General features: G+C 38.3%; 1 protein-coding gene across 1 annotated transcript in view; it reads left to right on the top strand.

Annotated features, from left to right (window-relative positions):
* ABHD5 (abhydrolase domain containing 5, lysophosphatidic acid acyltransferase) overlaps nt 1-11269 on the top strand; it is a 30396-nt gene extending 19127 nt beyond the window's left edge. The window contains exons 4-7 of the mRNA XM_056336297.1: nt 1313-1467; nt 5080-5191; nt 5723-5909; nt 8206-11269. Of these exons, the coding sequence (XP_056192272.1) occupies nt 1313-1467; nt 5080-5191; nt 5723-5909; nt 8206-8295 (544 nt within the window). The 3' untranslated portion in view covers nt 8296-11269. The remainder of the gene's footprint in view (nt 1-1312; nt 1468-5079; nt 5192-5722; nt 5910-8205) is intronic.
* The last annotated feature ends 734 nt before the right edge of the window (nt 11270-12003 follow it).

Genomic DNA, 12003 nt, shown 5'->3' with positions numbered 1-12003 from the left:
TAAGGGATTCTGGATACATATTGTTAGGCAAGTAGATCTGTTTCTGCAAGCTTAGATGATCCATTAATTTACTGCGCTGTACCAAAGTTGTTCATGGGACATCTGAGTTTACTAATCTAAAAAGATTCCCATTTAGAATAGTCCTGGGTGGTGGTGATTTTCAAATGCTGCAACTTCTGGACTATTACTACTGGGATTCTTCTCATGGTCAGCTTCCTGTTATCCCGCATTACATTTTAGGTTTGATTGCCAAAAGGTGAAATGCCAGATAGATTGGAAAGTATTAAGAAAGGAAGCATGAAAAAAAGCATACTCTTACTTTTATTCATGTCTCTGCTGTGTTATGTTTAATGCCATAGTTTTTGCATAGAATGTGTGACTGCCCGGAACAGCTCCTCATTGCTTGCACTCCTTAGTGTCTGATCTCTCCTGCTTGGTTTGTATAGTTAAATTCTATCCTATTGTCTCTTACAGTGGTGTTTGTTGCTGTGTGCAAATACATTCGTGGCTGAGCTGACAGCCAAGAAACATCTTTGTGAGGTTAATATTTTTTCAACCTCGGAACTGATCATAGTCCAGAATAGCCTTTGGAATCACTTCTGACATCATTTTCCGGGATTAAACAGAAATGGACGATTCTAATCTGCCGAGATGAAATAGATTTTTTGCTTGAATTGATGAAAGGTTGCATGTGCTGGAGACTTGTACTATGCTTTCTGTACTATTCCTCTGAGTAGTATTTTTACAAATCGTCTCTCTGATGTTTCTTTCATGACCTAAAATCAATACATTTAGAAGACACCTGCTAATTTTGGTCTGCCTCTTTCAGTTCAAATTTTACTGTGATAATTTTTCAGATTAGTTGCATCTTTTCTTAGAACAGATGGCTTAGGTAGCTTGGAAGCAAGTTTACTTAAATGAAACAGTTGCATTATATTATTTTCTCTCAAATTAAACTGCTCCTGCAAATAATATTGACTGAGCATATAGATTAGGCTATTTTTAAAAACAGAAAAAAACCTGGCCTTTTTCTCAAATGTGTATGACAGTGGGTATCTATTGAATACTGAGTTTCTCTTTGTGAAATGAGCGTCCAAGTTCCTGGTGTTCATGCATATGATTACTTGCAATTCAGTCTCTCTCTAATTAGCAATTGAAAGCAAAATCATTGATGAATCAGGAAGTAGGTAATAAGCCACTGTGGTAGAAGTGACTAAAATAGGTTGCGTAGTCCACAGGTAACACATCTCCGTTGCACTCAGTCAAAGAAAATTTAATGAGCTCTAAACCTCTGAACCTTTTTTGCCAACAGGGTCAAACATCTTATCTTAGTGGAGCCATGGGGTTTTCCGGAGAGGCCTGACAATGCTGACCACGAAAGACCAATTCCAATTTGGATCAAAGCACTAGGAGCTATATTGAGTCCCTTTAATCCGTTAGCTGGGCTGAGGATAGCAGGACCCTTTGGTGAGTTTAAGCTACATTTAAATCCTGCTTCTGTTTTCATTAAACATAATCATAGGGTAGATACCACGTTAAGATAAGCTTTGTTCCAAGCCCATATTACCCACAGAGAAAAGAGATGGAGAAGAAAGTGGGGAGGGTTTGAGGAAAGACGAACTCTTCAGGACAAGAGTGTAAGCTCTTTCTATTGGAAATACTAGTATGATAGTTTATAACAAGCTACGTTATTGTAAGCTACAGGTACAGTGGGTCAGGTTATGTGGTCATCTGCTGGGGAAGCCTAGCAGAAGCATGAATGTGGTAAGTTTTTTTTCTGGTTGCCTCCGGTCACAGTCCATTTAGTTTTCCTTCCAAGTGGAGTTTGATGAACAAACAGAATTTCCAAATTTGGTTACCATTGGAAGGCATTCTTTCATAAACTCATTAGTCTTTGGCCTGAATTCGGAGAAGTTAAATTGAAACTGGATTCTTTCCATTAGCCATTTTTTTATTATTCTAGCAAATTTTGTGGGTCTCATTGGTGTCCTGCATTACAGTGGCAGTCTCTCCTTCATATTTCTATGCTGCTTCAACAGCACTGATGAGATGGTAGATAAACTCTGTCTACTCCAATACTAGGACTGGGTAGGGATGACCAAAAATGATTTGGTGCTTAGATTAGATTTGGGAATTCCATTCCTAGAGCTGAATACCTAAAAATTCCTCAGGACAACGGTAAAGTCACTGTACTTTTTGTGGAGGTCAGTGACAACGGTAAAGTCACTGTACTTTTTGTGGAGGTCAGTCTTCAGTGTTAGTATTTATTTTAGTGTTTCCATAGACACTGTGGAAAACATCAGCCAGACAGTTGAGAGTGTCTTCAGTTAACATCATGAGAATGAACCAGTGTGATTTCATTCCAAAATTTGTTCCAAAGGTGCCTTGACTCCTTGTTTCATTCTCTGCTGTAAATTCCCAGGGAAGGAGAATGGTTTTGTGTTTGGACCCACAGGCAAAACACTTTTTATCAAAACAGAAAGTGAATTCTAAAATTTGGTAACTTTCAGTCCTTTAGTTTTTGGAAATGGGCATGCTGTGGCCTCTGCTGATGGCAGGGGAAGATGCAGAATTAGTCACTTTCTTCTGTGTTTTCTTTTATTCCCAACCAACTGTATCATTTGTGTTAAAAAAAAAACAAACAAAAAACCTGTCTGTCTGTTTGCACTTGTAAGTCCAGCAATTGAACTCTCTATAGAGAAAATACAAGCAGCAGAGCAAATTGCAGAATGTTTGCAAAATCTTCATCACTTCAGGGCTTAAATCGCTGTTTCACAAGGGAATTACTTTCTCTTGTGCTGTATTGGTTTTCTGAATTGTTCTAAAGCATACGTAAGGGTGTGTTGCAATAGTCTAGTCTCAAGGTTACAAAAGCGTAGATCACTGTGACAAGGTCTACATAAATAGTACCAGGCCTTTGGCCAGGGACAAGTGGAAAGAAGTGACATCATCATAATTGCATTGATTAACAATAGTATGAAGTTCCTACTCACTGGAAAAGGAAAAACACAACCCCCATTTTTAAAAAGGGAAAAAAAGAAGACCCAGGAAACTACAGGCTGGTCAGTCTCACCTCTGTGCTTGGCAAGATAGTGGAGCAGATCCTCCGGGAAACTATGTTAAGGCACATGGAAAATAAGGAGGTGATTAGTGACAGCCAGTGTGGCTTCACTAAGGTCAAACTGCCTGACAAATTTGGTGGCTGCCTACAGCGTGGTTACAGCATTGGTGGATAAGGGAAGGCAACTGACATCATCTGCCTGGGCTTGTGCAAAGCATTTGACACTGTCCCGCATGACATCCTTGTCTCTAAATTGGGGTAACATGGATTTGATGGATGGACCACTCAGTGGATAAGTAGTTGGCTGGATGGTCACACTGAAAGAGTTGGGGTCAGTGGCTCAGTGTCCAAGAGGAGACTAGTGACAAGTGGTGTTCCTCAGGGGTTCGTAGTGGTACCAGTGCTGTTTAACATCTTTGTCGGTCACATGGACAGTGCAATTGAGCGCACCCTCAGCAAGTTTGCCAACGACACCAAGCTGTGTGGTGTGGTTGACCTGCTGGAGGGAAGAGATGCCATCCAGAGGGACCTTGGCAGGCTTGAGAGGTGGGTCTGTGCAAACCTCATGGAGTTCAACAAGGCCAGCAGGTCGAAGGAGGTGCTTCTCCTCCTCTATTCTGCTCTCATGAGACCACATCTGGAGTACTGATTTAACTCCGGAGCCACCAACATAGGAAGGACATGGACCCATTGGAGTGAGTCCAGAGGAGGGCCACACAGATGATCAGAGGGCTGGAGCATGACTCCTATGAAGACAGGTTGACAGAGCTGGGGTTGTTGAGCCTGGAGAGGCGAAGGCTTCAGGCCAACCTTATAGCAGTCTTCTAGCACCTAAAGGGGCCTACAAGAAAGCTGGAGAGGGACTTTTTACAAAGGCATGTAGCAGTAGGGCAAGGGGCTGAAAGGGTAGATTTAGATTGGACATTAGGAAGAAATTATGTACTGTGAGGGTGATGAGACACTGGAGCAGGTTTTCCAGAGAAGCTGTGGATGCCCCATCCCTGGCAGTGTTCCAGGCCAGGCTGCATGGGGCTTTGAGCAACCTGGTCTGGTGGAAGGTGTCCCTGCCCATGGCAGGGGGATTGGAACTAGGTGATCTTCAAGGCCCTTTCCAACCCAAACCATTTTATGATATGATTCTGTTTTCACTTGATAATGTCCAAGAGGTAAACTGTGAGATGATCTCTTCAGGGAGGAATAGTATTCTTAGACTAAGATTAGCCTTGTGGTGAGGCTCTTGTCCCAGAGGTGCATCTGGTCATCATCAGAAGAAGCCTCCCTTCGTTAAAGAAGTGATTCAGAATAGGAGCTTAACTTCAGAAAGCCTGAACTAGCCCCTGAAGAGACCCGCTTCTCTGCTTTGGCTGTTTAGAGAGCATGGGGGCAATGTCTTTCCCAGGTTGAATCTTACGACAGTTCTTTTGTCTTATGTCAAGATTTATACACCTGTTTTTCAGCATAGACTTCTGATCTAACTACTGTTTAGCTGAAAGAAGAACTAGCTTCAGAAAAAGAGTGTTATGTAAAAGGAGAGCACATACTTACATGTAAGGAAGAGAAATAGCCCAGCTTTTTCAACAGTGCCTTGTGGTTCTGAAGGGTGGGATGCTTTTGACCCACCCAGTGCAGCCAGAGCAAGGAGAAAGATGGTGTTGGTATCATGTGAGACTAAACTGGTGGCAAAAAAATACTCTGCTTAGCCCTTTTGCTGGTCCCCTTTACATGTTTCTTCTATTGCTGCAAGTGGCCCTTCTTAACCATTCCCTGTATGTATTCAACAGGCATTGAATTGCCCCTCTTCTGGTGCAGCATAAAATCCTTTGGAATATTATGGTGTAATGCCATCATGTTTTCCCAAGACATGCAAGTGGTGAAACAAAACATTGGTTTAGAAGTCATCAAGCTTAGCCACAAGTTTCAAGGGAACATGTTTGAAGGGTTGTAATGAAAACTGTTAGGCAATCTGATAAAGTTGTCTATACTAATTCTTCCTCTAATAGTATTTTCTGTTTGAACAGGATTGAGCCTTGTTCAGCGTTTAAGACCAGATTTCAAGCGAAAATACTCATCAATGTTTGATGATAACACTGTGGCTGAATATATCTATCACTGCAATGTGCAGTCACCCAGGTGAGTACGAGTTTCCCGGTGCATGTTTTGAAGTCTGTCTTTCATTTACTGAGTGCCTGCTACTCCCTCCAATGGCCATGGCAACAGCATGCATGTTTTGGATTTTTTTTAAATTGTAATATTTATTTTAATAATTGAAGAAAAAAATAGCATTGCACTTTTTCTGAATTCCAGAAACTGATAGATGTAAAAGCTATCCTAATTCTGTATTTCCTCTAAACTGCCTGTGTGTTAATTCTGAGAGAGCTTGGACACTTAACAAAAACATTGTTGCAGTGGTTTAATTTGTAAATAATTTCTTAAAAATAAGGCATGTCATTCTTTTAAGTATTATCAGTACTGTAAAAACATAGGCTTTTTCTGCTGAAAATTACATGCAGACCTTGAAAACTTTTATTTCTTACTAGTAAAAAATCCTAGCCTCATGTACTATTGCAATCTGTGTTACCAAAAGGCACAGATATTCCAATTTAGAGAAAATGCAGATCCAGTGGAAATTTAATTGTTTTTACCCTTTTGAATGACTTGAAGTGGTGAAACAGCTTTCAAGAACATGACAATCCCTTACGGGTGGGCAAAAAGGCCGATGCTGCAACGGATTCCACAAATGGATCAAAACATTCCTATCACTGTGGTCTATGGAGCACGTTCATGTATAGATGGCAATTCTGGCAGCACTATCCAGTCCCTGAGACCAAATTCGTATGTGAAGACACTAGTAAGTTGACTTTTAAAGCAATTGTTTGTTTGTTTGTTTGTGTATTGTGTGGATTTGTTTAAGTCGTATCTTAACGGGTTTTTTATACCAACTGTGGAAATGCTGGCCCTTTGGTTTAAAGCCAGGAGTAATAACTTATGTTTTCTGTAACAGAGAGAGAAAAAGCAGGCAAAAGAGTATTGAATTCCCAGAGTAAGAAGGATACTCACTGTAGCACTAGAAGGTGAATTAGATCTTTGAGCAACGTCATTCTTGTGCTCTGCAAAATAATTTCCTCTACAGTATGCTATACAAGTAGGTTTTGTGGTCATTGGTAAGTATCTGGGGTTTTGTCTGTGTTTTAAACCACAGCAGTCCTAATTTCTGCATTTATGTATGATAGTGAGGAGGCGTTCATAAGCTGTTCTAATCTGTATAATGCTTTTATTTCTCTCATAAGGGAGTGGTTTGTAGCTGGTACTTAAGGTTCTTCTAAGCGTCTTTCTTTAAGTCTTTAAAAAAATACATGGTGTTGCCTTCCTAGCTAATACATTCTTGTTTAAAGGTACAACATTATCATTTAAAATGTGTGTACTTGCAACTTGATGTGAAAGTACACACTGCGTTTTTTGTGGATTTCTATAAAACCAAATGAATTTAAGTGTTCTTCATGCATTGTCACATCAGGCAGCTGTGGTAATTGAACATGCATATATGTTACAGTGCTATGGCTTGATAAAATGTTTGAATAGACCATCTGTCTTCTTACTGATCTGTCTGGACAGCAGTGTATGATACGTGGTGTTGATGGTGCACTACAAGAAGTCACTCAAAATTTTATAATCTTGATGTAGCTGACATCAGAGCTGGAACTCAGAGAAAAGGTGGTGTTATTGAACTGTTTACATGTTAAAGAGCACAAATGCATGTCATAAATGTTGACATCAAGACTGAAAGTGTCACTTAACTGAGTCAAGAGAGAAAGTTATAACAAAGAGTCTCTGTTAAGAAGTACGCAACATATTGCCAGGATAGGCATATACTATTCGGGCAGATTCTTCCAGTCTGGTCAGTGGCTTTTAGAAATGACTGTGGAAAGCGGTTGTATTCCAGGTTAAAATTTTTAAAGACAAATACCGATTCTAAAATGTAAATTGGAGGTAAATGTAAATACCGATTCTAAAATGTAAATTAAAAAAAAAAAAAGAAATTATAGGGACGTTAAAAAAACTATGAGATGCAAAGGTTTGGCATGAGGCTTAGGTTGAGATGTGGACTGATAGTGCCATCTTTGGTAAAATGCACAGAGGTTCTGGGGTTTTATTATGTGTGTTTATTTCTAATTTTTACTTTGAGTTTGTGGGAGTTTTTAACACAATATCATAGCTATACTTTAGTGGGCTTCAATTAGACACTTAAGAGGGAGTGTTTTAGTGGAGGGAGGGGAAAAATAGATTTAAATACAAATTAATCTTGGAGTGATTATAGAATGGAAAGAAAATGGATTAAGTGTCTTTGCTGTACACTGTGGTGATGGCTGTCTTCGTATTAGTTCTGGCAGAAAATGATAAATTTTAGGAATAGGGTAACCACCCTGTGTGTGGTTACTTTTTGCCCTTATTTTTGTTACATATTTGCTGTGAAATAATCTGGGTTGCAATTGAGCAGTTCCCCCCAATATGTTGCATCATTTGCATTTTACTTGTCCCTGCTTAACATAAGAGTTATTAATTCAGAGGGTTCAAATGTGCTTCCACAAATCTAGAAAATCCCCAGCAATTTAAGCTTCTGAGTTCTTAATCATTTGCCCTAGTACCTTCTTTAGTCTCTTACGTATCATTTTTATAATAAGAGACAGAACTGAAGAGCCAACCAGCAGAACTATTTGAGCAGAGAATGAAGGGGATGAAGATGAATCAGCAGTTTGACATGTAAAGCACATTCTCCTAAGTTTGTGTTGTGGTGACTTGTATGGTTGTCTTTTTCAACAAGGTGTGCAGCTGAATCAGCAGTAGTTTTACCCTCTTTTCCTGTGTAGCAAATTTCCTTCAACAGGTGAAACAAGCTTTTATTTTAATTTGCGTTTACAGTCCTTTTTAGGCTGTATGATACCACCTCCTGGCAGCAGTTGTGCTAACTGCATTAACACAGGCCGGGTGCAAGAGATCATCAGTTACTGTTTCGAAATTTTTCTTTTCAAGTAATAATGTTATTAAGTAGGTAATTTGTAAAAGTCAGGTTCTTCACATATCCCAGTGTTTATTTGGCTTTTTACGTTCTTGTGATTTTGACCTGTTTCTTTACCTTTATCCTCTAGGCTATCCTTGGTGCAGGTCATTATGTGTATGCTGATCAACCTGAAGACTTCAATCAGAAAGTGAAAGATATCTGTGATTCTGTGGACTGACTGTCTTCTGTTCTTCAGAAAGTCATACCGTAGATAGCATTCAATAGCAATACTCTCTAGGAAATCACTAAGGAACTCGGAGCTAATGGAACAGGCTCTGTTTGCACACTGTTTCTTCTAAGAAGCCATTTGCACACTTAAACCACTGAGTGCCTTTTGAGGGGCGGGGGGGGTTAGGGAGATTTGAAGCAAACTTTGCTTTAGATTATTGGCCTCTCATATATGAAATGACATGTAACTTTTTAAACTGGAATTTTCTTCAAAATTTAGTTGAATTTTGCACATGTTGGTCTCTAGAAATGTTGAATTCTCCACTAGCACAGGGAACTGTATTGATACGGAGACAATGTATAAAATGCAATTTGGTTTCTTTACAAACATCCGTATTTTTTAGTTGATGTTTCATAGCAAGAATATGAAATCACTCATGTATTTTCTTTTTGAAATCCAGAGCTCCATACACAATACTTTAAGAGGGTGTTGGTTTTTTTCATTGGAGTGATAACAGCTTATGAAGCTGATTTTGGGAGAAGGGCAAGGCCAAAATAATGAGCAGTGTCTGCCACTGAAATACATGTGTTACTTTGTAAGGAATTGGGGCTTCATACTAGGAACTCTTTCTTCTGTTGGATTTTATTTCCATTTATCTCAAGGAGTCTTTTTTTCCATCTGTGCAGCTTTTATGGAAGGCTCACTTTATTAAGAGTCGATGATGTCCCCAGCACTCATGCTTACATATCAAAAATATTTTGATATGTAGATTTCAGTGACTTAAAATGCAGAAGATGGCTTGCTAGTTACTCCATCTATTTTTAACATTTTTCTGCAAGATTTGTTACTAGCCTAAATCTAACAATTGTAAGTTGACGAGATTTTGCTAACGGGTAGGTAATTCCTTTTCTCTTCAGACAGAAAACCTAGTCCGCTTTTTAGTAATTTCAGGGTGGAGGAGAGGCAGAGGGAAAATACCGATGTTCTCTAATCGGGAACTACAACAGCATAGTGTATTTCAGTTAACGTGCAGCCTCCTTATAGGAAGGATTATTACTGGAATGAACAATACCACTGTAACAAATTATAATTACATGTTTTGGTGATTGTTTATATAAGTATAAATGTTAATTGAGTATTTCATTACTGGAGATAATCCAGTCTCTGCATCTTTTTGAAATCGTAGGTTAGTTCTTCACATGCTTAGTAAATTATATTAAGCAAAATACTTTGTCACTTTAAAGCCAAATTATGTGGTGGTTTGTTTTTTAACAAGTTTACATGAAACTATTGATCTGCTTTTGAATCTTAAATTGACTACTGAAGAGTTCTTGATACTTTTATACATAGAGAATTTGAATTAACGATAGCACCGTTTTAAAGCTTGAGTGGAATTCAGTGCATTTTTTTCTCAAATTAAGGAATTGTTGCACATATTTATGATGTGGAAGGCAAAGATACCTAAAATATTCAGGAAGTACTCTGATTATTTTACCAGCTGAACATAATCTCCCTCTTTTTGAAGGAGATATTTATCTATATGGTGCTATGTAAACATCAAACAGTCTTTGTTGACTGCCTTGACTGGTAGCACTTAATATCTAACAAGCTAAAGTTTTTAATTAACATTTACTATTGAATTACTTTTTCAATTAGCAGATGCCAGATTTTTTTAAACAAAGTTTTCGGTTATTTGCTAAAATCTTGAATTCAAAATGAAAAATCAGAATATCAATTGTATTTTTGAATATAAGCTATAAATTATCAGTCATGCCACCGTTTAGGTGGATGCCTTCAGTATGTATTTTCTCACCCTTTTCAGTGTCTTAATTTGTATTTTTCAACTTAAACAGCTGTTCTGTTTGTAAAAATGTAGTGCAAAAATATACTGAGTCTCCTCCAAATAACAAATGTGAAACAAACTTGGTATTTGCAAATAGCACTTACTGAATGGAATTCTAGATTCCACATCAAAAGATGGAAGTAGGGATAAAAATTGCACACTGAATATGAATATTGTTTTAAATATCCCTTGCTTTTTCAGCTTATTGTACTAATAAGACTTACTGCTTAAGTTTTGCACGATAAAAAAAAAATCTTAAATGTTATGTTTGATTAATATTAAGACATGGTGTTGCTTTTGTAAAAATTATGTAATGAAGCCCTAGAAATCAAGCGTAATTAACAAGCTGAGCTAAACCATCCCCAAAACCATGGTAATGCTTACTTTCAAATGTCTCAGTGTTCTTAGGTTTTCTTGTTTGTAACTGAAACTGGTAACCATTTTTCAACAAGTAGCTGCAAGTTCAGAATGCTGGTTGTATATACAAAGAAAATGTTTGTTGGTTGTCTTCCAAGCAGTATTAGATACTGCTGTGAAGGTCAAGGTGGAGTATTGAATATCCTATTGTGTGCAACATAACCCAATAAAGTTACTCTACTAAACATCCGAAGAGGTGCTGAACAGAAAATGAATGGCACATACTAAAAAGACATGGGAGCTAGACCTTTTGTGAGCAATTACTGTCTAGGAGCAAGCTCGGTTTTTCCAATAGTTCTGTGTCAGTGCGATGACCAGTTGCTTAAATGTACTGCAGTGAGCACTGAATACTGAATGCTGTTTTTATTACAGTGCTATAAAATAAGACGAGAATCACAGGCATGAAGATACCCAAAGATCTATCCTGTTCTAGCAACAAAATGAAGACAGCTGTGTACCAGAGGCTAGGGCATAACAAAAAGAATCCAAAATATTAATAAAAATCAAAGATTAACTGTCTAAGTCTCCAGGACACGCTCTTCTTCCTGGGGTTGTTGTGATAAAATTTTATTAAAGTAACTTAGTAATATTTTGTTTGCATGGCTGAGTTCATCTTGTTACTTATTGAACCCTGCCAGATTAGATTTTAGTTCTGAAAAACTGATTTTCAGAGAAGTAATTTATTGATAAGATTCTATAATAAAACATTTGCAACAATCACAAGTCCCTCTTTGTATCTGATTGTGAAATGGAAATGGAGAATGTGAATTTGTGGGTGTTGCGCTTGGAAAAATGGATCCGAACAGGAGAAATGCCATCGTCTGGTTTCACTTGGATTAAACCAATGCTGGCATTTCTTTTTAAACCTTATCTTTCGAACGTTGCTACAACTGTTTGTGGGGAGCTGATGTGACAGTCTCTGTCTGAAGTGATTTCTGTGGTCTGTTGTGGTTCCTCGAATTCCCAGTCCTTCCAGATCAGTTATACAGCTTTCTGAAAGTAAGACAAGATTTAATGCAGTAAAAACATCTGGATTCAATGTATGGGCAGGCATATTCAGGAACGCCTGTTTTGCTAGCATTCATTAAAATGTGAGCTTCCAGAAGCATAGGGCTAATAGTCAACTGCTGTTTAAATGTGTAATTTCTTGGGGCTTCTTCACGTATCTGTCATGTTGTTGGGTTCTTTTACATCAGCCAGTTCACCATGAGCCCATCCTGCCATGTTTAAGCATAGCAGTGCACCCAGATTGCCAGAAGCCTTCATCTAGGGATTTATTTTGTAGGAAACAAGTGAAACTTGTCAAAGGATGAGTCAGTAAAGGTAACTGGAGAGGTGCACGTTTTAGTGAGACTAGTAAGTTCAGAACAGGACACAACTGCTTTCTGGTATCAGTGGCAGCAAGTGAAAATGGATGGAGACTTCAGGTGTTCAGGTAGGGGATGTGTGGACTAGTG

This window comes from Falco biarmicus, chromosome 4 (genome assembly GCF_023638135.1).
Source record: "Falco biarmicus isolate bFalBia1 chromosome 4, bFalBia1.pri, whole genome shotgun sequence".
Classification (NCBI taxonomy): domain Eukaryota; kingdom Metazoa; phylum Chordata; class Aves; order Falconiformes; family Falconidae; genus Falco; species Falco biarmicus.
The sequence above is the reverse complement of the archived record's forward strand: the minus strand, read 5'-3'. Positions and strand labels throughout refer to the sequence as shown.